The sequence below is a fragment of the Sorex araneus genome, chromosome 2 (assembly GCF_027595985.1).
Source record: "Sorex araneus isolate mSorAra2 chromosome 2, mSorAra2.pri, whole genome shotgun sequence".
In the NCBI taxonomy this organism is placed as follows: Eukaryota; Metazoa; Chordata; class Mammalia; order Eulipotyphla; family Soricidae; genus Sorex; species Sorex araneus.
In genome coordinates this window covers 237285191-237310167 of record NC_073303.1, presented here as the reverse complement: position 1 = coordinate 237310167, position 24977 = coordinate 237285191, and the positions used below count along the sequence as shown (strand labels likewise).

Genomic DNA, 24977 nt, shown 5'->3' with positions numbered 1-24977 from the left:
ACCCGCCCCGCCCACTCAGTATATAGCCACGCCCCCTCCAGGCTCGGGGCCACCCCTCCGCCGATGAGCCTATCCCAACACGGCAAGGGCGGAGCCTCTGGGGCGCGGCCTCCGGAGACTTCCCGCCCCCTCTTAAAAGAACGTTGCCACCCGACGCCACTGGACCCGTCCCTTAAAGGACACCCTACCCATTTTTTTCAAATCTCCCAGGCCCCTCTGATCCTCCCCACCCCTGCCCCGCCCCAGATGGCTCTTCCTTTCTTCTCTCCCTTCAACCATCCCTTAAAGGGCCAAGACGCTAAAATTCCCACCCCATCCCGTCGCAGGGGGAGAACCTGAGGTCACCCAGATTTTGCGGACCGGCCAGGCTCCAGATGTCTACATTCGTCCCATTAATGGTCTGGTCCCTCCGACCACAGGGCGGATGGGAGGACTTCGATCTTGGCCGGGACGCGCCTTTCACCAAGGCCGGGTCCATTAGCGCCCCCACCGCATCCTGCCTTCCCTCCTCCCCCCTTCCCCAGCTCTGCGCCGGGAAACTGAGGACGGACCGTCCTTGGGGCTCCGGGCCCAGATCTCTCTCCGGCTCACGTCCAGTTCGCACTTGCACCTGCCCATTTTTCAGTGGCATCTCTTAAGGCCAATTCAGATTTAAGTGGCTGTACTGACCGCCGGATTGCAACCCCAGCCGTCCGGACACTCGAACCCTAGGGCCGGGCAGGGGGTAGGGGTCGGGGCGGGGTGGGGACACTTGAAAGTCTGTGGCCTCCCTCTTAAAAATCTGTTTACACCCTTTGTGGCTCTGGGATGAAAGGGGAGAGATCCCCAGAGGCTCTTGACCTCAATCTTTGGCGCATTCTCTAGAGCCACGGAAGTGACAAACGTCCTGCTGGGGCTGGGACTCCAGGTCTCCTAGTTCAAGACAGACACTGAGCTAGCCAGACCTGCAGTATTAAGTACCTAGGTGACTTCAAGAGAGAGATGTCTCTGGGGCAGATGGCTGCGGGGACCTGGCCCCACCTACTGGTGACTTTTGAGCTAGAAAAACCTTTCAGTGATCTGAATTCCCTGCGCAGATTGCTGGAGCGATTGAATCCGGGGAGGTTCAAGCTTTGCGTTCTGGACTCGCTCTGGGTTTAGGAGCTCAATTCCTCGACCCGATCGCAAACGGGAAAGGGGATTCATTTCACTTTAGGACTACAGACGGCACGAGGGAGGCTCGGGGTTGGGGTGAGCAAAGAGATGATGGTCTTCCTGTCAGAGACCGCGGATTCAAACCAGTGTGCAGAGGTCAGGGTTCGGTGTGGAGTTGGACAGGGAGGAGACTTCACCGGGGATTACCCGCGATTAAGGCTCTGAGCAGGTCGGGAGTGAGAGGAAGTGGTAGTGGGGCGAGTCCAGGGTTTCAAACTTTAGATCGCGGCTCAGTTGGGGTCAGAGTTCTATCCTTAAGTCCAGTTTAGGATCTGGGAGTGGACGTCCAGTTGTCTCATTCTGAGATAGGAGGTTCCACTTAAATAGGGATTTCAATCTGGGGCCATAGGTCATCCTAGGATCAAAGTTTAGCAGGCGGTCAAGCGTTGGGCCTCTCCATGGATCAGGAAACTCAGAGCAGGGCAGGCCTGAGCAGATGCGAGTGTTTACCAAAACACAGCCTGAGCTCTGGCTGGGAGCCACGTCCCTAGGGGTAAAAAAGAGGAAGTCCGTCTTTGAGGCTACTGGGAAAGGTAGTTTATTTCAGGCCGTTTTTTTTTTTTCCGGGGGTTGGGGGAGGGAAAAAAATATGTTCCCTCTGCACTCTGGGTTATGTAGTCCTGGACTATTCGGTCAGTTACAAGATAGAGGAATTCCGCTTCAAAGGCCGGACATCAGTTGCACTAAGATTGGTTAGATGAGCTGTCTATCATATCATATCCGTGATCATCCTCCCAGTCATTGGTGAAGCTGAAGGCGGGGTTAAGCCCTAGCCCCATTCTCATTTAATAAACGTGCTGCCTATTTAGTGACGTAGGAGGTCGATGGGCGAGACGGGATCGTTGATTGGCTCAAAGGGTTGACGACGCCTTGGGGTCAGGCCCCTGCTGTGCGACGATTGGTTCGCTGGTAGGCGGACCTGGGGGTGTCAGAGGCGGTGTCAGGGGAGGTGCTGGCTCCAGAGATGGCAGTGAGCGAGAGGAGGGGGCTCGCCCGCGGGAGCCCCGCGGATTGGGGGCAGCGGCTCCTCCTGCTGCTGCTCTGGGGCTCCTGCTCGGGGCGCATCCACCGGCTGGCGTTGACGGTGAGTCCCGGCGCGCGGCAGCCGGGGGCGGGGAGCGCAGCTTTGTCTCCGAGAAGCCCCCTGGCTCGGAGTGGTCTCGTCCTGCTCCCCCCGCGCCCTCCGCGGGATGGAGCGGCCCGGTGACCCCTCCCCCCCACCTCCCCCTGCCCCTGCGCTTTTGTAGGACCGGAGTGGTCTCGTCCAAGGATCCCCCTCCAGCCCACGGGTGGACTATCCTGGCCCGCCACGCTGGGGTCGCGCCCCCAACACCCTTGCGGGAGGGAGGGGGCGGCGCCTCCGAGCCCGGCGCCCTGGACGACTCTTAGCTCCTCACTTGCGTGGGATCCCCCTTGGAGGCGGAGGAAACCCTGGCGCCGCCCCGAGGGAGGCCCCTGGGCATTCTAGAATGAGGGTTGAGGGAGTCCTTTGAGCACTCTTTGGGATCTCGGGGGCTCCCCAGTTGAGATCTCAGCACACAAGGGGGCGCAGTGGGAATCTACAAGTTTTCCGGGACTAGAAGGCCAGATGCATGGAAAGAGGGGACAGAGTGCCAGGTGCCCCAAACTTTCTCTTCCCGGAGATTCAGCGCGACCCTGTTCCTCTGCCTGGGTTTGGTTGGGGGTTTTGTCGGCCAGACCCCAGCCTTCCCCGTCATCCTTTGTACTTGTCCTTTTTAAAAATTAAAATACAGGGGCTGAAGCAATAGCACAGCGGGTAGGGCGTTTGCCTTGCACACGGCCGACCCGGGTTCGATTCCCAGCATCCCATATGGTCCCCTGAGCACTGCCAGGGGTGATTCCTGAGTGCAGAGCCAGGAGTAAATCCTGTGCATCGCTAGGTATGACCCAAAAAGGGGAAAAAATACATAAATAAATACAGGGGCGCTGGGGAAATAGCACAGTGGGTAGGACGGTTGCTTTGCACTCGGCCTACCTGGGTTCGATCCCTGGCATCCCATAGGGTCGTCCCAGCCCAGCCCTGCCAGGAATGACTCCCAGGTGTAGAACAGGAGCAGATACTGAGCATCACCAGGGGTGGACCCCCCAAAATAAAAAGGGGCGGTACAAGGAGAGGACGGATGACCCTTGGGGCGCCCCCACCCCTCCCGGCACCTTACCCCAGGGTGGAGCCACTAGGAGTGGGGAGAAGTCGGCAGTGCTGGTTTTCCTTGGTCTCTCGCAGGGAGAGAAGCGAGCCGACATCCAGTTGAACAACTTCGGGTTCTACACCAATGGCTCCTTGGAGGTGGACCTCAGCCTTCTGCGCCTGGGCTTCCAGGAGAAGGAAGAGAGGACCCCAAAGGTGAGGGGTCTGAGGAGCTTGCTAGAGGCTGATGACACTCAAATCTGGAGTCACCTCCTAGACAATGTTTCCCAACACACACAACACACACACATATAAGAGATCTTGGACAAGTCACTGAACCTCTGTGGACCTATTTCCCCATCTTTACCTCTCGGGGAGCCCAGCAAGCTACCGAGAGCATCCCGCCTGCATGGCAGAGCCTGGCAAGGTACCCGTGGCTTATTCGATATACCAAAAACTAACAAGTGTCACAATGGAGACATTACTGGTGCCCGCTTAAGCAAATCGATGAACAATGGGACGACAGTGCTACAGGGCTACCCTAGGAAATGCAAGATCTCCTACACTAGGTGCTAATCCGTGAGCTGGGGGTCTATACCCCAACCCTACCCCTCTGGTCCCCCTACCCCCCTTTCTGCAGTTGAAATGAGCAGTTGTGTCTGTGGAGTGCCTCCTGGATATACAGTACCCTGCAAAGCCGTCTCTGGGTCCCTGCCCTCACTTTTCAGAGCGGTTCGGGTGGATATGGCATGCATGGTCAACGCAGATTCAGTTTGAGTCTCCAGGTGACACCTTTGAGGACTGAGAGGACTACTCCCAGCAGTGCTCCCAGGAACAGAATCTAGGCCTTCCACACACCAAGCCTGTTCCTGATTCAGGGAGCCATTTTCTCCAGCTCACCATTCTTTTTTTTTTTTTTGGTGGGGGGTCACACCCGGCAATGCACAGGGGTTACTCCTGGCTCTGCACTCAGGAATTACTCCTGGCGGTGCTCAGGGGACCCTATGGGATGATGGGAATAGAACCCTGGTTGGCTGCGTGCAAGGCAAACGCCCTACCCGCTGTGCTATCGCTCCAGCCCCACCATTCATATTTTTGGTTGGTTTGATTTTGTTTTTGAGTTTGGGGCCCACAGCTGGAGATGCTCAGGATTTACTCCTGACTCTGCGGTCAGGGATGCCTTCTGGAAAATTCGGACCCTATGGGATGCCGGGGATCAAACCTGGGTAGCACAAGTGCAAGGCGAAAAGTCCGACCTGCTGTACCATTTCACCAGCCTATTTCTGTTTTGTTTTGTTTCGTTTTTTGTTTTGTTTCGTTTTTTGTTTTGTTTTGTTTGGCCACTTCTGGTGGTGCTCAGGGCTATTCCTGGCTCTGCGCTCAGGGATCACTCCTGGCAGGTTCTGGGGACGGCAGGTGCTGCTGAGGTTGAACTCAAGTCAGTCACTCTCGCCCCTCACCATTGACCTTTAAATGTTAAAAAAAAAAAACAAAACACTAGCCAAGATCCAAAGGACCCAGGAAGGTCTTCCTGAAGAAGTGACATCTGGTACAGTGTGCCAGGTGGGGGTAGAGGATGAGGAAGGCAAACTGGGTGGTTGGGAAGGTCAGTGAGTGAGGGGCCATGTCAGTACAGCAGGGAGGGCACTTGCCTTGCAGGTGGCTGACACAGGTTCAATCCCCGGCATCCCATATGGTCCCCTGAGCCCTGCCAGGAATGACCCCTGAGCAGTGAGTCAGGAGTAGTGCCTGAGCATCACCAGGTGTGGCCTAAATACCAAAAAAGTTTTAAAAGTAATAAAATAACATTCTCATAAACAACACATGGATCAAAAACATTTTTTAATTGGGGGCCAGAGAGATAGGACAGTGAGGAAGGTGTTTGCCTTGCACGTACCCTCCCCCTGCTCTACCCCCCTCCCCGTTTGGTCCCTGGCATTCCCTAGGGACCCCAAGCACTGCCAAGAATGATCCCTGAGGGGCTGGTGTGATAGCACAGCAGGGAAGGCATTTGCCTTGCACGCTGCCGACCCGCATTCCATCCCCAACATCCCAAATGGTCCCCCAAGAACTGCCAGGAATAGGGGCTGGAGCGGTAGCACAGCCGGTGGGGCGTTTGCCTTGCATGCACCTGACCCGAGTTCGATACCCAGCATCACATATGGTCCCCCCGAGCACTGCCAGGAGTGATTCCTGAATGCAGAGCCAGGAGTAACCCCTGAGCATCGCCGGGTGTGACCCAAAAAGAAAAAAAAAAAAAGAGTGCTCTCTGAGCAGGAGTAACCCCTGAGCACTATTGGATGTGGCCCCCCCGAAAAAAAATTCATTGAGTGATGGGGGCTCTAGTACTAAGCGTTCAGTAAACACAGCCTCTTGCTCCAGAAAGTGGGGTCTGGAAGAAGGGGTTTCCTGCTGAAGTTCCACTCCTCCTGCCCCCCTTTTCTTCCCACCTGCTAGGTGGGCTTCAGCCTGACCCGGGTTCGATCTGGCAGCATTCGCTCCTACTCCGTGAGTAGCAGGGTGGGGCTGGAGTGGCGGGAAAGGGGGAGATGGTGGGTCTTGCTGCACGTGAGCCCCAGAGCCCCCTTTCTGGTCTCAGCGAGGGGAGGGGCTCACCAGGCTTCTTTCTTCCCCACTTCCCAGAACCGGGACTCCCTGGACTGTCCTCTCCTGAAAAACAGTAGCAACTTCCTGGTCCTTTTTCTCATCGACACAAAGGAGCAGCGGTGAGTTGGGGACCCAGGAACAGATGTGGTGGGACGAGTAGCCTGAGGAAGGTGGTCACTTTTTTTTTTTTTTTTTTTTTTTTTTTTTTTTTTTTTTTTTTTTTTGCTTTTTGGGTCACACCTGGCGATGCACAAGGGTCACTCCTGGCTCTGCACTCAGGAATTACCCCTGGCGGTGCTCAGGGGACCATATGGGATGCTGGGAATCGAACCCGGGTCGGCCGCGTGCAAGGCAAACGCCCTACCCGCTGTGCTATCACTCCAGCCCCAGGAAGGTGGTCACTTCCGGAAGTGATCAGAGGGGCCAGGCAGTACCAGGGATTGAACCCAGGGCCTTTGCGCATGCTGGACATGTGCAATTCCACGTGGGTTACTTCCACAGCCGTACGCTTTGTCTTGGGGTTCGGAGACAGCCACTGGACACAGGCTTCGCCGTACTGCCACACCCAGGGGCCCACTCAAGGACTGTGTTGGCACATGTGGGCAGCAGTAGGGACTCCAACCAGGGCCTCCTGCCTGCATGGCAGGCACTATGAGCCACTGACCTATCCCCAGGTCACCTTCTCCCCACTTTTGTTCTATTTTTGTTCTTTTTGTTTTGGGGGCCACTCCTGGTGCTACTCAGGGCCACCTCCTGGCTCCGTGCTCAGGGATCATTTCTGGTGGGGTTCAGGCGATGCCAGGGATCAAACCCAAGTCAGTGGCATGCAAGGCCAGCGCCCTCCTTGCTGTCCTATTGCTCCGGCCCGAGCGTTGCTTTAGTAAATAAAACCTTATCTGGGGGGCTGGATCGATAGCACAGCAGGTAGGGTGTTTGCCTTGCACACCGCCGACCTGGGTTCGATTCCCAGCATCCCATATGGTCCCCCAAGCACCGCCAGGAGTAATCTAGGAGTAATTCCTGAGTGCATGAGCCAGGAACAACCCCTGTGCATCGCTGGGTGAGACCCAAAAAGCAAAAAAAAAAAAAACCCTTACTGGAAGATGCCACTAACCTTCCCAAGGACCCAGTGAAGGGAGGTAGGCAAAGGCAGACCCCAGGGTTGCTGACTGAGCCCCGTGCTGGCCCCTGAGACTCAGAGGGCCCCAGGGGTGCTGGGTCCATCAGCCACCAGCTGCGTGCCTGAGCCTGGGCCCTCCCCCGCTGCCCCCCCCCCCCCAGAGTCCAGGTGCGGAAGTATGGGGAGCAGAAGAAGCTGTTCATCTTTCCCGGGCTCCTGCCAGAAACACCCCACGAACCGGGGCTCCCCACAGCAGCACACGCGGCGGCCACCCCCAAGGTGGAGGGCGGTGAGCAAAGCTGCCCGTTGCAAGGAGGGGGCGGGGGTGCACCGCTCCCCCATCTTTCTATTCTCTTTCTACTCATTCACTGTGCTCCCCCTCCCCCCCCACCCCACCTTGGACCCCAGGGACCAAAACAGAGATGCAGACCAAGGGTCACTCACAGCCCACAATGTCTGCAGGAAGGCAGCAGGTCACAGGGCCAGGGGGACCGGAAGAAGGAGGGGCCCCCCACCGTGCTAGTTCAGGTGGCCCTCTGTCCCCTCGGGCGCCCAGCGGGAAGGACACGGAGCTGGTGTTGGGCCTGAGCCATCGAAACAACACCTACAACTTCAGCGTGAGTGTCCGTGAGGGCGGGAGTGCTGAGGAGGGGAGGGGTGCCTCTCTGCAGACTGGGGTACACCCCACTCCATCCCCCTTGCTGAAGCTCCCCGTCTCTCCCCGGCCAGTTCCACGTGGTGATAGGCTCCAGCTCCGAGGAAGGCCAGTACAGCCTCAACTTCCACAATTGTTACAACCTGGACCCCAACGAGGGGCAACCCTTTGACATCACGGTGAGTTGGGGGTGGGGCAGGGAACCCCTAAGGGCTTGACAGGACTGGGACAGCTGAGCATCCTTTTATGGGGGCTGAAGGGGCCACACGTGGCAAAGCTCAGGGTTTACCCCTGGCGCTGCGCTCTGGACTTACGCCTGGCGGTGCCCAGGGGACCCTGTGGGATGCTGGGGATCGAACCCAGGTCAGCTGTGTGCACGACAAGCACTGTGCTTGCTGTACTCTCTCTCCAGCCCCAGAGCTGTTCGGTAGTACCCCATCTTTTTGTTTTGTTTGTTTGGTTTGGGGGCCGCGCCCGGATATGCTCAGGATTTCCTCCTGGCTCTGCACTGGGGAGTCACTCCTGGCAGAGCTCCGGGGGGCTCCGTGCGATGCCGGGGATCGAACCCGGGTCGGCCCCATGCAAAGGAATCGCCCTCCCCGCTGTCCTATCACCCTGGTTCCTGAGCACCCCATCTTTCTGTGGTGCTCTAGACTGTGAGCATTCATTCATGTGGGGGTCTGGGAGAAGAAAAGAGAGGCTGGGGGGGGGCCAGGGGGAGTTGGGGACACCCAGAGGGGAGAACCAGATACAGCACTCGCAGTGCCGCACGATCAGAACCAACCACCCCCCACCACCCCAGGTCATGATCCGGGAGAAGAACCCGGACGGTTTCCTGTCCGCCTCCGAGATGCCACTTTTCAATCTCTACATGGTCATGGCCGCCTGCTTCCTGGCCGCCGGGATTTTCTGGGTGACCGTCCTCTGTAGGAACAGGTGACCCTGCGGTGCCCCTTTCACCTCTCACCTTCCCTTTCTTTTTTAGGCGAGGGGGGTTGGGGGGGGACACCCAGTGGTGCTCAAGGGTTACTCCTGGCTCTGCATTCAGAAGTTACACCCAGTGGTCCTCAGGGGACCCTGGGATGCCGGGAATCGAACCCTGGTCGGCCATGTGAAAGGCAAACACCTTACCTGCTGTCCTATCCCTCTGACTGACCCCTCACCTTCCCTTCCTGCGCCCGGCTGATGCCCCCAACTGCCCCGCCCTCTCCAGCTACAACGTCTTCAAGATCCACTGGCTCATGGCGGCCCTGGCCTTCACCAAAAGCATCTCCCTGCTGTTCCACAGCGTGAGTGCCTGCCCCGGGCTGCTCCTCAGCATCACCGAGGCCTGGACCGTCCCACGTATCTTGCCATGTGTCCCTGGGTGCAGCCACAGCCCTGTCTGTCCATGTCCTGGGCGTGGCCACGGCCCTGTCTGTCCATGTTCTGGGCCTGGCTATCACCCCATCTGTCCATGTCCTGGGCGTGGCCACTGTCCACTCTGTCCATTTCCTGGGAGGGACCACTGTCCACTCTGTCCATCCCAGACCTCCCACTTCCTCCCAGTGCCTGTCCCTCTGCCTCACTGGGTCAGGCCAGCAGTCTGAGGTCTCCGTGTTCATCCGTCCAGCTCTCCCCCATCCCTCGAGCACACCTTGCAGGGGGTCGGACACCCTGGCCACCCTTTCCCCCCCCACCCTTCCATCTGACTGTCTGTCCATCTGCCTCCAGATCAACTACTACTTCATCAACAGCCAGGGCCACCCCATTGAGGGCCTCGCTGTCATGCATTACATCACTCATCTGTGAGTGCCCGCCCCCGCCGTGCTGGGGGGTGGGGGGGACCCAGGCAGGAGAGTGGCTCCGCCCTCCCTGACCCACCACCCGCCCACCCTCCGCCCACCCCCACCCCATCCCCGCACAGCCTGAAGGGGGCGCTCCTCTTCATCACCATCGCTCTCATCGGCTCGGGCTGGGCCTTCGTCAAGTACGTGCTGTCCGACAAGGAGAAGAAGCTCTTCGGCATCGTGATCCCGCTGCAGGTTCGGGGAGTGGGGAACCCCCCCGAGGGGTGCAGGCCCGTCCCGCTCCCAGCCCCCCACTCCCCTCCTTCCTTCTCAGGTGCTGGCCAACGTGGCCTACATCATCATCGACTCCCGTGAGGAGGGCGCCAGCGACTACAGGCTGTGGAAGGAGGTGCTGTTCCTGGTGGACCTCATCTGCTGCGGCGCCATCCTCTTCCCGGTGGTCTGGTGAGGACCTCCCCGTCCCCACACACCTCAGGGTGGGCGCCTGCCCAGAGTACCCCAGTGGATCCAGCTGACCTGCCCGTGTGTCCCTCCCCATCCTCTCCAGGTCCATCCGGCATCTCCAGGACGCCTCAGGCACCGATGGGAAGGGTGAGGCCTTTTTCCCATGGCAGGACCCCCAGCCTGCCCACTGACCCCACCCCCCACCCAGCCTCTCTGCCACTCTGGTTTCCAGATCTCCCAACTTGGTTGGCTCTTCCCTGCCCCTCCCGCCCCCCGCTGTGCCCGTCTGGACCCATGGAGCTTCCCACATCTGGGTTATGCGCCCCCTGGAGTCCACTCAGTTCCCAGCCCCCATCCTGACCCCTCTCTCTGTGCCCACCCTCCAGTGGCAGTGAACCTGGCCAAGCTGAAGCTGTTCCGGCATTACTACATCATGGTAGGAAGCCCCTGCGTCTCACGGCAGGGAGCTTGTTGGGGTCATCTGTTTGGCCCACCCACCCCAGCCTTGGCACTTGACAGCACTGGACTTTTGAGTTTCTCCCGCGGCAGAGGTTGGAGGGGGCGGAGTCCAGAGAGTGAAAGTTGGAGGGGTGGGGCTATGGCTAGGGGGCATGGTATACAGGCGGGGCTTTGTTTGAAAGGGCGGGGCCTGGACAGGTCTTGTGGGGTGGGCGGGGCTTTGGTTGAAGGGCGGGGCCTGGTTGGAGAAGGTGGATCTGAGAGCTCTGATTGGAAGGCTTTCAACTCCTGAACGGACTTTTCCAGGCGTACCTATAAAACCCAGTGCTTTGGTGGTGGGGGTGCATCCCCAGTGGTCCTGGGGTCTCCCTGCCCAGTGCCCCCTCTGCCCTCCCATGTCTCCGCAGATCATCTGCTATGTCTACTTCACAAGGATCATTGCCATCCTGCTCAGGGTGGCCGTGCCCTTCCAGTGGCAGTGGTTGTACCAGGTGAGTGCCGAGGCTGGGGGGAGTGGGGAAGGTTGGGGGAGGAATGAGGGAGCCGATGGAGATGGAGGTGAGGTCTGATGCTCCTGCCCCGCTCCCACCTCTCCCAGCTTTTGGTGGAGGCCTCCACGCTTGCCTTCTTCGTGCTCACGGGCTATAAGTTCCAGCCAGCAAGGGACAACCCGTACCTGCAGCTGCCTCAGGAGGACGAGGAGGATGTGCAGATGGAGCAAGTGTGAGCTTCCAGGGTGGCCACGTGGGTGGGCGGAACCTGCACCCGGATGGAGAAGGGAATTGAGGAGTGGGTGGGCGAATGGAGCTTTGGAAGAATGGATAGGTTGGAGGGGTCGGGGCCTAGAGGGTTTATATTAGGGAGCGGGGCCTGGACAGCTCTGGCAAGAGGGCAGGTCTCTGGTTAGGGAGTGGGCTTTGGGTAGAGGGGCGGGGCTCGGTGGAGGGATGGGCTTTGGGTAGGGGGGTGGGGCTCTGGGTGGGGGCGGGGCTCTGGGAGGGGGCGGGGCTCTGGGTGGAGGGGGCGGGCCCGAGGGCCCTGATTGGAAGGCGCAGCGCAGAGCCTTTCACCTTCTGGACTAACTTTTCCTTACACCTCTAGAATGACTGATTCTGGGTTCCGGGAAGGCCTGTCCAAAGTCAACAAAACCTCGAGCAGGCGAGAGCTGTTGTAACATTCCGTCAGCATCATGAGCCAGACATCGCGTGCGAATACCTCTCCTCATACAAGTTTCTGCTCTTCTCGAAGCATGAGTGAAGTTGACAGCCCTGCCCTTGCGCCCACACAGGGGGCCCCAAGTCTCCGAAGCCCCCTTAGACAGACGTCAAAGTCCCCTTCTCCCATCCCCCTCCAAAGACCGGCATTCCAGCCCCATCCCGGAACTCCCTTCGCCCCCACATTCCAGCTGTATAATAATGATCGATCTTTTTATTACTGGGTTTTTTCTTTTTTTTTTCTTTTTCCTTTCTGGGTGTTTGTGTGTAAAACAGAGGTTGTGTCTACAGTTTAAGACGCCTGTATTTGTGGGACAGGGAAGAGTGTGGGAAGAGACGTGCAGGAACCATTGGGGATGGGGAGATGGCTCCAAGGGGCTGGGCAGTAGCTGGAGAGTTACAACAGCGGGGTCGGCATTTACCTTGCACATGTTTGATCCCCAGCACTTCACATGGTCCCCCGAGCAATGATCCCTGAATGCAGAGCCAGGAATCACCCCAGGAAAAATGGGGAAGAATAACCCCTGAGCATCACTGGGTGTGCCCCCCCCCAAAAAAAATAAAACCCCAAAGACTGGATACATAACCAGGTTTGATGCCTACCCCTGCACAGTCCCTCAAGCACCTCAGGAAGTCACCCCCTGAGCATGGTCTGGTGTGAACCTTCCCCCAAAAAGAAAAGAACTATTAATGGAACCACATTGTGTGCCGGGCCTGCTGCCCAACCTGGGAACAGAGCTGGGACCAAGGGGACCACAGGGATCCTGACAATGTAAAGACAGCGATTGATGGGGGTGGGGGTGGGGAAACTGGAGACAGACGCATGCGCAGGTGGGAGGCCCCATGACTGAGATCCAGGGTATAACTAATGGGCTCACGAGGGCAGTGAGAAGCCGCACATACCATGCAGGACCCCCAACACCACACACACCGGTGCACTGCCGGGTGTCACCCTAGTGCTCCCCAACCCCCTTGGGAAGATGCAAATACTAGACAATACTTGGTAATAGCCGTATGCCACACACGCGCTGGCACACACACACACACACACACACACACACCCATGAAAAGAAAATTTCCAGGTCCTTATGATCTAACAAGTCTCACAATGGAGACGTTACTGGTGCCCACTTGAGCAAATCGAATAACAACGGGATGGCAGTGACAGTGACATGACATGGCCCTCCAGGCACGGTGCTTGGACGCGTGTGTGGGGAGCGAGTGAAGGTTCCCACTGTGCGTGTGTCCAAGGGGGTAGGGAAAGAGGTCAGGTCAAAGTCACAGGAGAGTTAATTAGTAACGGACCTGGGGATGGGGGAGGGGACCGGGAGGCCCTGACTTATGTCCGGGGCAAGTAGGGGCGTGCAGAGGACATTCCCAGAAGCTGGTGTGGCAGGGACCCTCCCATCCTGGAGTTTCAGGGACCAGTAATAAGATAGGGATGTCCTGCCACTCCCAGGCCTGGCAGTGCAGCTATGGGGGACAGATGGGAATGGTGTGCAGAGAGAGGAGAGGGGTGCAGTAGAGGAAGGGCATGGACCCCAGAACCCAAGTCCTCTGTACCTCCTCCTCTGTACTCTGTACTCGGTTTTCCGCTAAAATTAACAGGCAGTGGAGCAATAGGACAGCGGGAACGGTGCTTGCCTTGTAAGTGCCTGACCTGATTCGATCCCTGACATCCCATAGGGTCCCCCAAGCACTACCAGGAGTGATTCCGGAGTGTAGAGCCAGGAGTCAGCCGTGAGCATAGAAGGGTATGGCCCCAGAACTAAAATAAAGTTGACCTGGCAAAAACCCAGCACTTCCGGGGTGAGGTGAATTTCAGGTGAATAACAAGTGATTTTTTTGTGCTGTTTGTCCCGACTACCTGTAAGCATCTGCCCAGGCAGGTAGCTCTCCCTGTTTCCATGTGCCAGATGAAAGCCAGGGTTTGGTGGTATAGAAAAATGGAAGTCCCCTCCACCGGCCCACTCCCCCCATTTCTAATCATCAAACTGCAGACATGAAGGGCTGGAGCGATAGCACAGCGGGTAGGGCGTTTGCCTTGCACGCGGCCGATCTGGGTTCAATTCCCAGCATCCCATATGGTCCCTTGAGCACGGCCAGAAGTAATTCTTTTTTTTTTTTTTTTTTTTTGCTTTTTGGGTCCCACCCGGCATTGCACAGGGGTTACCTCCTGGCTTTGCACTCAGGAATTACTCCTGGCGGTGCTCAGGGGACCATATGGGATGCTGGGAATCGAACCCAGGTCGGCCGCGTGCAAGGCAAACGCCCTACCCGCTGTGCTATTGCTCCAGCCCCCAGAAGTAATTCCTGAGTGCAGAGCCAGAAGTAACCCCTGTGTGTCACCACGTGTGACCCCCCAAAAAAAATTGGGGAGCTCCTAGCAGGCACCCCCCTCCCCAGTCTCAGAAATGGAAAAAAGGAATTCTGGGGAATAACAAATATTTGCACTCCCCTGCCAAAGAGAACTGGGAGGGAAATGTTGCAATGGGCAGCCAATGGTCACATTTGTTTCAGTTCTTTTCACCTTTCCTCACTTACTGGAAATTAAGTGAGTCCTACTAACCCTGGATATTGGCTGACCTGACCTCCCCCCAAGTTCCCAAATGCCCCAAGCCCTCACACACAACCGCCATTCTTGCCTCCCAGGGGAACAACCTCACTCCCTTTCCCAAACGCTCAGCCTTGCTGGGAATGAGAGAAAAGTACATTTTAAGCCATTTGGTTTTCGGTTTTGTTTTTGTTTGGTGGGGAGGGTCGCACACCTGGGGATGCTCAGGGGTCACTCCTGATGGGACTGAGGGTGGGGAGCATACGTGATGCTAGGGATCAAACACGGGTCGGCCGCCTGCAAGACAAATGCCCTACCCGCCATATTATCTCTCCAGCCCCGAGAAAAGTACATTAAAGGAAGAACGCAGTGATCTCCCCCACGCCCGCGGTTTTGGGTCTGGAGACCCCAGGTCCCTCCCGCGCCTCTCACTCTCCCTGCAGCGGGAGCCCTCAACTTTCCCTCCCCACTAGGGTGTTAGGGGCGTGGCCACACGTCAGGGGCGTGGCCTCAAAAGGGGGAGTGGCCTCCTTCTGGAGCAGCTGCTGCTTCCGCGGCCGAAGATATTTTTCCCACTCATTGCATTGTGCTTTGGCCATAATTGATAGAATCTATTCCTCTGAAGGATACCCTGGTCATCTTAGTCACTATACTTTAACAGCCAACTGACCTAGCCTATCCTAATTTTACAAAAACTGTCAGTGAACACATCAAGCTGCACATAAAGTCCTTTGTAAAAAGATCATAGCCCTACGTTTCTCCTGAGACTCCTCTCAAGCTAAGGAGAGCGCCTAACAATAAAACCCATAACAACATGAAGAAACAGCGAGAATCCCCACCACCAGGAGAGATGGAAGGGAGGATCTCAGCAAACGCAGCAATGACTCCCCAGAAATACAGTCTCCTCTCAGATAAAGAATTCAGAGAGGAAATCATGAAGATGGTTGAAGAACTCAAAGCAACTATGGATCGAACATCCAATAAATTAAGGGAGGATATGGATGCAGCATTGGAACGATCCACCAAGATAATTCAGGAAGAAATGAGAGCAGAAATTTCAAAGCTATGATCAGAAGTGACATAATTAAAAGAATCGGTAGATAAAATAAAAACCTCAGTAGGAGCCCTTAACAGTAGAATGACTACTGCTAAAGAAAGAATCAGTGATCTTGAAGACGAGCTGCAGAGAGCATATAGGCAACAACAAATAATGGCAAAAGACCTAAAAACAGCTCTAGAGCGAATTAGAGCCCTAGGGGATGACCTCAAACAACATAAGAATCATTGGAGTACCAGAACCACAGGGGACCAATCCTAATGAAAAAAAACACAATTAAAGGACATCATTGCTAAGAAATTCCCAGAGCTAGAAAATATGGACATCCAGATCCAAGGAGTCCGAAGGGTACCAGCTAAAAGGGACCCAAATAAAAAATCCCCAAGGCATATCATAGTCAGAATGATGGATGCTATGGATAGAGACACAATACTGCAAGCAGCAAGATCAAAGAAGGAGATCATAGACAAAGGAGCACCCCTTAGATTCACAGCAGACCTATCAGAAGAAACCTTCCAAGCCCGAAGACAATGGTGGGATATAGTGAAAAAACTCAATGAAATGAATGCCTCACCAAGAATATTTTACCCAGCTAAACTCTCAATTAAACTTGAAGGAACCATACACTATTTCACGGAGAAACAACAGCTCAGGAACTTCATAGACTCAAGACCAAATTTAAAAGAAGGACTCAAAGGGCTACTATAAGACAAGGGGAAAAAACCTATAAGAAAAACAAACCCTACAGAAAAATGGCACAAAATCCCATGACAATAATTTCTCTTAATGTTAACGGTCTAAATGCACCAATCAAGAGGCACAGAGTGGCAAAATGGATTCGGAAACTAAACCCAACTTTCTGCTGCCTACAAGAAACACATCTGAATAGTCAGAACAAACACAGACTCAAAATCAAAGGATGGAAAACAATCCTGCAAGCAAACACCTCCCTCAAAAAAGCGTGAGTGGCCATACTAGTATCCGACAACATAGATTTCAGGCTGAAAAAGATTAGAAGGGACAGCGAAGGTCATTTCCTATTCATCAAGGGATATGTACAACAGGAAGAAATCACACTATTAAACGTATACGCACCTAATGAATGACCAGCTAAATACTTAAAAGAACTCCTAACAGAATTTAAGGAGAACATAACTAGCACCACGATAGTAGTAGGAGACTTCAACACTGCTTTATCACCTCTGGATAGATTGACAAGAACAACACTCAGCAAGGAAACAATGACTCTGAAGGAAGAAATGGAAGAGACAGGGCTAATAGACCTATACAGGGCTATACACTCCAAAAAGAAAGAATACACATTCTTTTCCAGAGCACATGGATCATTTTCCAAAATAGACCACGTCTGGGTCACAAATTATACCATAATAGAATCGGGAAGATAGAAATTGTATCAACTATCTTCTCAGACCATGATGCACTGAAGATGGAAGTTAATCATGCACAGACTCGGGGAACCAAATCAAACACTTGGAAATTAAACAACTCACTATTGAACAATGAGTGGGTCATGAAGGAAATCAAGGAAGAAATCAAGAGATACCTCGAAACAAATGAGAATGAAGACACAAACTACCAGAACCTATGGGACACAGCTAAAGCTGTGTTAAGGGGAAAATTTACAGCTCTGCAAGCTTTCCTCATAAAGGAAGGAAGGGCCTATATAGATAGCTTGACTTCTCAGCTCAAGATCTTAGAAGAGGACCAGCAAACGGAACCCAAACCAGATCGAAGGAAAGAAATAATAAAACTTAGAGCAGAAATTAACAATATGGAAACCCGAAAAACAATCCGAAAGATCAATGAAACAAAAAGCTGGTTCTTCGAGAAAATAAATAAGATTGATAAACCACTAGCAAGACTCACAAAGAAAGAAAGAGAGAAAACCCTAATAAACCAAATCAGAAATGAAAAGGGGGACATCACAACAGAAACCAAGGAGATTCAAAAGATCATCAGAGACTACTTTGAAAGTCTGTATGCCACGAAACAAGAGAACCTAAAAGAAATGGACGAATTCCTTGATTCCTACAATCTCCCAAGACTGAACCAAGAATACTTGAAATACCTGAATAGGCCCATAAATATCAAGGAAATCGAAACTGTAATCAAAAGTCTCCCCAAAAACAAAAGCCCAGGTCCAGACGAACTCAATGGCGAATTCTTCCAAACATTTAAAGAAGACTTGTTGCCAGTTCTCCTCAAGCTCTTCCAGGAAATTGAAAAGACAAGAACCCTTCTGAACAGTTTCTACGAGGCACATATCTCCCTAATACCAAAAGCAAACAAAGACACCACTAACAAAGAAAACTATAGACCAATATCCTTGATGAACACCGATGCGAAGATCCTCAACAAAATACTAGCAAATAGAATCCAACAACTCATCAAAAAGATCATACACCATGACCAAGTGGGATTCATCCCAGGGATGCAAGGATGGTTTAACATTCGGAAATCAATCAACATAAACTCTACAAGAAGAAAACATCCAACCCCATCAAAAAATGGGGCAAAGAAATGAACAGAAACTTTCCCAAGGAAGAGATACGAATGGCCAAAAGGCACATGAAAAAGTGCTCTACATCACTAATCATCAGGGAGATGCAGATCAAAACAACCATGAGATACCACTTCACACCACAGAGACTGGCACACATCCAAAAAGAACAAAAGCAACCACTGTTGGAGAGGATGTGGGGAGAAAGGGACCCTTCTACACTGCTGGTGGGAATGCCGACTAATTCAGCCCTTTTGGAAAACAATATGGACGATTCTCAAAAAACTAGAGGTTGAGCTCCCATTTGACCCAGCAATACCACTGCTGGGAATATATCCCAGAGAAGCAAAAAAGTATAGTCGAAATGACATCTGTACTTATATGTTCATCGCAGCACTGTTTACAATAGTCAGAATCTGGAAAAAACCCAAGTGCCCTAGAACAGATGACTGGTTGAAGAAACTTTGGTACATCTATACAATGGAATACTGTGCAGCTGGTAGAAAAAATGAGGTAATGAAGTTTGCATATAAGTGGATCAGCATGGAAAGTATCATGCTAAGTGAAATGAGTCAGAAAGAGAGAGACAGGCATAGAAAGACTGCACTCATCTGTGGAATATAGAATAATAGACTAGGAAACTAACACCCAAGAATAGTAGAAATAAGTACCAGGAGGTTGACTCCATGGCTTGGAGGCTGGTCTCTCATTCTGGGCAACTCAGAGGATGGAACACCAAGTAAAATATGGTCGGCGGTCATGCGGGGGAAGGGTGATGCATGCTGATTGTAGGCTAGAGACTGAACACAATGGCCACTCAACACCTTTATTGCAAACCACAACACCTAATCAGAGAGAGAGAACAAAAGGGAATACCCTGCCATAGTGGCAGTGTGGGGTGGGGGGAGATGGGACTGGGGAGGGTGGGAGGGACGCTGGGTTTACTGGTGGTAGAGAATGGGCACTGGTGAAAGGATGGGATCTGAAATCTGTATGGGGGAAACATGAGCACAAAAATGTATAAATCTGTAACTGTACCCTCACGGTGACTCACTAATTAAAAATAAATAAAGTATAAAAAAAAAGTACATTAAAAAATATATATATAGGAGGGAGCGGTTGCCGGGAGGAAGAGAGGGGTGGAATCGTTAGGGCTGGGATCATGCTTTACCGCCAGACGCTTCCTGAACTGAAGAGGCCGCTGGGTCTGGGATGAGAGAAGACGGGCAGATGCAAACTCGGGAGAGCGCTGGGCCCGGGCAGTCGGTCAGCACCCAGACTGGCAGCATGACGGGTCAGATACCGAGGCTTTCTAAAGTCAACCTCTTCACTCTGCTCAGCCTCTGGATGGAGCTCTTCCCGGCCCCCCAAGCCCACAAACAGAAATCGCAGGAAAAGGAAGCAGAAAATCATGGACCCTTAGAAGATAATGAAGAGACAGTCAAGGTATCTTCTGATCAAAAACAGGTGAAGAAAACTGGTCTTGTGGTAGTGAAAAACATGAAAATTGTTGGTCTCCACTGTTCTAGTGAAGAATTACATGCCAGGAAAATTGCTCTTATTAAACATGGGTCACGGCTGAAAAACTGTGATCTTTATTTTTCCAGAAAACCATGTTCTGCGTGTTTGAAAATGGTTGTAAATGCTGGTGTTAACCGAATTTCATACTGGCCTGCTGATCCAGAAATAAGTCTGCTTACCGAGGCTTCCAGTTCTGAAGATGCAAAGCTAGATGCTAAAGCAGTGGAAAGGCTGAAGTCAAACAGCCAGGCCCACGTGTGTGTCTTGCTCCAGCCTTTGGTGTGCTACATGGTGCAGTTTGTAGAGGAGACCTCTTACAAATGTGACTTTATTCAAAAAATTGCAAAAACACTACCGGATGCTAACGTTGACTTTTATTCTGAATGTAAACAAGAAAGAATAAAAGAGTATGAAATGTTAAAAATAAATAAATAAATAAAAATAAAAATATATATTTTTATTGAGTCACCATGAGATAGACAATACCCATCCTTCCACCAGTGTACATATCCCAGCATTAATGTCCCCAGTTTCACTCCCACCACACTCGTCTTCCCCACCCCCACCTCAGCCTTTGGCTTTGGCAGGCAGAGAAAAGTACTTTTTTTTTTCCTTTTTTCTTTTCTCTTTTCTTTTGGGTTACACCCAGCAATGCACAGGGGTTACTCCTGGCTCTGCACTCAGAAATTACTCCTGACAGTGCTCAGGGGACCCTATGGGATGCTGGGAATTGAACCCAGGTCGGCTGTGTGCAAGGCAAACTCCCTACCCGCTGTGCTGTCGCTCCAGCACCGAGAAAAGTACATTTTAAAAGGACACCCATATGGGCCCAGAAAGACAGTACAGCAGGGAGGGAGTTTGCCTTGCACTCGGCCTACCCGAGTTTAATCCCCCGCACCCCAGACTCCAAGCCTGCCAGGAATGATCCCTGAGCGCAGTCAGAAGTAAGCCCTGATGGGGCTGGAGCGATAGCACAGCAGGTAGGGCGTTTGCCTTGCACACAGCTGACCTAGGTTCGATTCCCAGCATTCCATAGGGTCCCTGAGCACCGCCAGGAGTAAATCCTGAGTGCAGAGCCAGGAGTAACCCCTGTGCATCGACTAGTGTGACCCAAAAAAGGAAAAAAAAAAAGGAGAGGAAGAAGTAGGAGGAGGAGGAGGAGGAGGAGAAGAAGGAGAAGGAGAAGGAGAAGGAGAAGGAGAAGGAGAAGGAGAAGGAGAAGGAGAAGGAGAAGGAGAAGGAGAAGGAGGAGGAGGAGGAGGAGGGGGAGGGGGAGGAGGAGGAGGAGGAGAAGGAGAAGGAGAAGGAGGAGGGGGAGGGGGAGGAGGAGGGGGAGGGGGAGGAGGAGGAGGAGGAGAAGGAGAAGGAGAAGGAGAAGGAGAAGGAGAAGGAGAAGGAGAAGGAGAAGGAGGAGGAGAAGAAGAAGAAGAAAGCCCTGAGCACTGCTGGGGGTGACCACAAACAAAAAAATTAAAAAATTTAAAATAAAAGTAGGGGCTGGAGCAATGCAGGTGGCCAATCTAGGTTTAACCCCTGGCATTCTATAGGGTCCCCAGAGCACCAGCAGAAGTAATTCCTGAGTGCAGAGCCAGGGGTAACCCCTGAGCACCGCTGGGCATGGCTCCAAAACAAAATGAAAATAAAATGAAAGAACAACCCCAGTAGCTGACACACCCTTTCAAACCCTCAGCCCCCTCTGAGGTGGTGGGAAAATGCATGTCAATCCAGGCACCCAGAGGGGGGAGAACAGGGGACTCGAGAGACACAGAGCAGCAAACACACTGATCAGAAGTGCTCCTTCTTTTTCTCAGTGGCAACCGAGAAGGGTCATGGCCCCTTTTTTCACATGGGGCCACTGAGGTGCCCAGTGAAATTGCTTAAATTTGCCTGTAGGGCCAATCCGGAAAAGGCAGCAGGGAGGTTTGTCAGTGAGATTTTGTCAGCCAGACAGCGGATCCGGGTTATTTTCACACACTGTAAGAGGAGGCAGTTGTGCAAAAGAATGAGGAAGTTTGCTCAGGCAGCATACAAACTTCAAGCCATCTTTGAAGGGGCATTGTTTAGGGAAAGGCAAAGTGTCATGCAGGGAAACAGTAAGTCAGCATCTGAACAACTTATTTTATTTGTGTGTGTGACTATTTTTTTTTTAATTTGGGCTCTTGGGGCCATGCTGACTCCTGGCTCTGTGCTCAGGGATCACTTGCTGTGGCATGCCAGATATTTGAACCAGGGTCTGTGCAAACCAAGTACCTTACCCCTGTGCTTTCTCTCTGACCCTCCATCAATAATTTTATTTTGGAGGGGGAGGGGCATATGCATTGGTGCTCTGGGCTTACTCCTGGCTCCGTGCTCAGGAATCACTCCAGGCAGGACCACTCAAGTGCCAGGGATTAAATCCCATTCTGGGGGCTGGAGCGATAGCACAGCTGGGAGGGCGTTTGCCTTGCACACAGCGGACCCGGGTTCGATTCCCAGCATCCCATATGGTCCCCCAAGCACCGCCGGGAGTAATTTCTGAGTGCATGAGCCCGGAGTAACCCCTGTGCATCGTTGGTGTGATCCAAAAAGAAAAAAAAAAAATGGGTCTGCCTCAAGCAAACCAAGTGCACTATTCTCTGCCTGCATCTACATTATTTTTAAATTTTATTATTATTTTTTTTATTTTGCTTTTTGGGTCACACCCGGAGATGCACAGGGGTCACTCCTGGCTCTGCACTCAGGAATTACCCCTGGGCAGTGCTCAGGGGACCATATGGGATGCCAGGAACCGAACACGGATATGGATCAGCCGCATGCAAGGCAAACGCCCTACCCGCTGTGCTATTGCTCCAGCCCCTGCATCTACATTTTAAATATCTTCTTTAGAACCTTTTTTTTTTTGAGTCACACCTGATGATGCTCAGGGGCTACTCCTGCACTCAAGAATCACTCCTGGCAGTACTCAGGGGAACGTATGAAACGCCTGGGATCGAACCAAGATCAGCCACATGCAAGGCGAAATGCCCTACCTTATGTACTATCTCCCTGACCCCTCTTTAAAAACCTTCTCTTTGGCCAATCAGTATTTTCCAGTAATCATCAGATTGTGCCAACGAGTTTTCTGAATTGCTATAGGGTCTATGGGGTCACAGGTTAAAAAAAAGTCCTTTCCCATTTCTGCAACAATACTTTCAAACAATACCTTCAAAACAAGACTCTTTTGAAACTTATATTTCACTCGGTAAGGAGGTAAAATGCAGACATCTTTTCTCAATTTTATTTATTTATTTATTTATTTTGACCATACCGGCGATGCTCTGTTCTTAGGGATCACTCCTGAGGTAACTCGGGGGATTTTATGGGGTGCTGGGAATCGAATTCGGGTCAGTATTGGCCACAATCAAGGTAAATGCCCTACCCACTATACTCTCTCTCCAGGACTCCTCAATGGAGGGGGGGGCGGGAATTGTGGCCACACTGGGCAATACTCAGGCGTTACTCCTGGCTCTGCACTCAGGAATTCCTTCTGGTTGGGCTCGGGGGACCCTATGGGATGCAGGAGATGAAACCCGAATAGAACACCTGCAAGAAAAATGAACTCCCTGCTGTACTCTCATTCCAGCCTCTGACCCTCTCAATAAAAAAAAAATTATTTTAGATCTCCCAAACATCAGTATGTGTATAAGGTATCTCTAGAAAGAAATAGATGATTTGGTTACACTATCAAATTGAAGATACAGCGGCAGGAGAAGCAGTACAGTGGTAAGCTGCTTACCTTCACACGACCAACCTGAGTTTGATCCCTGGCACCTTATATGGTCCCCTGAGCCTGCCAGAAGTTATCCCTGAGCACAGAGCCAAGAATCAGTCCTGAGCACAGCCAGGTGTGTCCTCACACACACACACACACACATACACACACACACACATATATATGTATATATATATATGTGTATATATATATATGTGTATATATATATATATATATATATATATACCCAGATGAGACATGAGACTCTGGGAAGAAGGTGGACTTTTCCCTGTGTATCAACTTTTTGATATGGTACCATGTGAATATACAACTCTTTAAATAAAACACTGTATAGTAATAGTCATACCCTAAGGAACAATTGAGTTATGGCAAATGACAAAAACTAGCCCTGAAAACTTTGCTCATGATTGGCTTTCTAACCCCTACCGCCACTCAGGCATCCTGAAACAGGCAGGTGGGAGGAGTCTAAGGTTCCCCCTTGCCCTAGATAACATGCACACTCGAATAGGGAACTTCTATGCATACCTCAAAGCCCAGTCCAACATGTTCCATCCTCAAGAAACCTCCCTGATCCCCAAGAAGCAGGCTTTCTCTCCACAGAGGAGGGCACTAATTCATGGAAGCTGAAGAGACCTCACACACAAATGAACTCATCGGGAGAGTTTACCAAAGACATGCATGGCCAGAAATAGACAGGGGGGCAGGCTCAGCTAGCTGGGGTCCTCTGGGGGTGGGGATTCTCTGGATTTTAATATCCCTCTACTTGATAGTGCCATACAATATTGGGTCATGAACCCGATGTTAGGGCAAGGGACATTTGTTTTCATGTGGCAGAAGAATAAGGACTTGAGTTACTAACCCAAAGATTGAAAGACCTAGGAAACAGTATTGTGTAATATTGACCAGCCCTGGGGAAGGGACACAAGGGAAGGGGGAGGGGAAGCCAGGACAGGTGCAGGGGGCAGGGCTGAGGGAGCTCCATAAAAGCAGCCACTGCCAGACTGTGCTTAAGTATCCCCTGCAACCTCTCCCTGTACCCTTTTGTCCCCCTCCTCCCTGCACCATGGCACCTAACTCAGGTGCCAGCTGTCTGCTGCTGCTGCTACTGAACTGCCTCCCCCTCGTGCTGGGGGACCCCATGTAAGTAGCCCAGAGCCCTCCTCAGCCTTAGGTGAAGTGCGCATTCTGGGTTCCGGTAACTGGGCAAGTCCTGGCACCGCCACATTCTCTGCAAATCCAGAGTTCTTCCTGGAGTCCAGGGCTTGTGGGAGGAGGTGGGGGGGGTAATCTGTAGGACTAGGAACTGGAAGGTCAGAGAACCGTGTTTTTTTTTTTTTAATTTTCTGGGACGCAGTGGGTGGGTGGCGGCAACCAGACTCTCGGGCGGTTTTAGGATTGGGGAGGTTTTTGGCATCGGCATGTACGGGTTTGGTGTTAAGAGATTTGGTTTAGAGGCTGGAGCGATAGCATAGCGGGTAAGGCATTTGCCTTGCATGCGGCCGACCCGGGTTCGATTCCCAGCATTCCATAGGGTCCCCTGAGCACCGCCAGGAGTTAATTCCTGAGTGCAGAGCCTGGAATAACCCCTGAGCATCGCCGGGTGTGACCCAAAAAGAAAAAAAAAAAGATTTGGTGTACAGGGTACACAAGGGTGGGTGGAGTGGCAAGGGGCAGGGAGAAAGGTGTGGGCTTGACTGGGTGATTTGTGGATTTGGGGTTGGAAGTTTTGGCGCTCGAGATTGTGCCTAGTTGGAGCCGAAGAAAGCAGGTATTTCGACTAGGCGGCAGGCTGAGGGGCCGTCGTCAGAGGCTTGGGGAAGTGGCTGGCTTGGGTTTTGAGATTTCTGCCGGCCAGCACTGGATCCTGTCCAGGGCCAGAGATCGGGCAGGTTGCCAGGGGACAGCCAGCTGCACCTTCACTTCCTCGTGTCCCCTCCCTCC

General features: G+C 52.7%; 2 protein-coding genes across 3 annotated transcripts in view; both read left to right on the top strand.

Moving 5' to 3' along the window:
* The first annotated feature begins 2134 nt into the window (after positions 1-2134).
* GPR108 (G protein-coupled receptor 108) lies at positions 2135-11852 on the top strand. Of its 2 annotated transcripts, none has more exons than XM_055126763.1 (17): positions 2135-2278; positions 3440-3559; positions 5801-5851; positions 5987-6069; positions 7232-7359; positions 7533-7687; positions 7800-7904; positions 8528-8661; positions 8939-9014; positions 9439-9512; positions 9632-9749; positions 9829-9959; positions 10063-10106; positions 10346-10395; positions 10826-10909; positions 11017-11141; positions 11520-11852. In XM_055126763.1, the coding sequence occupies exons 1-17, from the start codon at positions 2159-2161 to the stop codon at positions 11590-11592; spliced, it is 1671 nt and encodes a 556-aa protein (XP_054982738.1). In that variant the 5' UTR covers positions 2135-2158; the 3' UTR covers positions 11593-11852. The 2 variants fall into 2 exon arrangements, with proteins under 2 accessions (XP_054982738.1, XP_054982737.1); XM_055126762.1 differs by having other exon boundaries at positions 7479-7687.
* Positions 11853-24066: 12214 nt separating this feature from the next.
* The window catches only part of LOC101550718 (complement C3), a 35905-nt gene continuing 34994 nt past the window's right edge, over positions 24067-24977 (top strand). Inside the window, exon 1 of the mRNA XM_055126872.1 lies at positions 24067-24176. Coding sequence (XP_054982847.1) covers positions 24100-24176 — 77 coding nt within the window. The 5' untranslated portion in view covers positions 24067-24099. The remainder of the gene's footprint in view (positions 24177-24977) is intronic.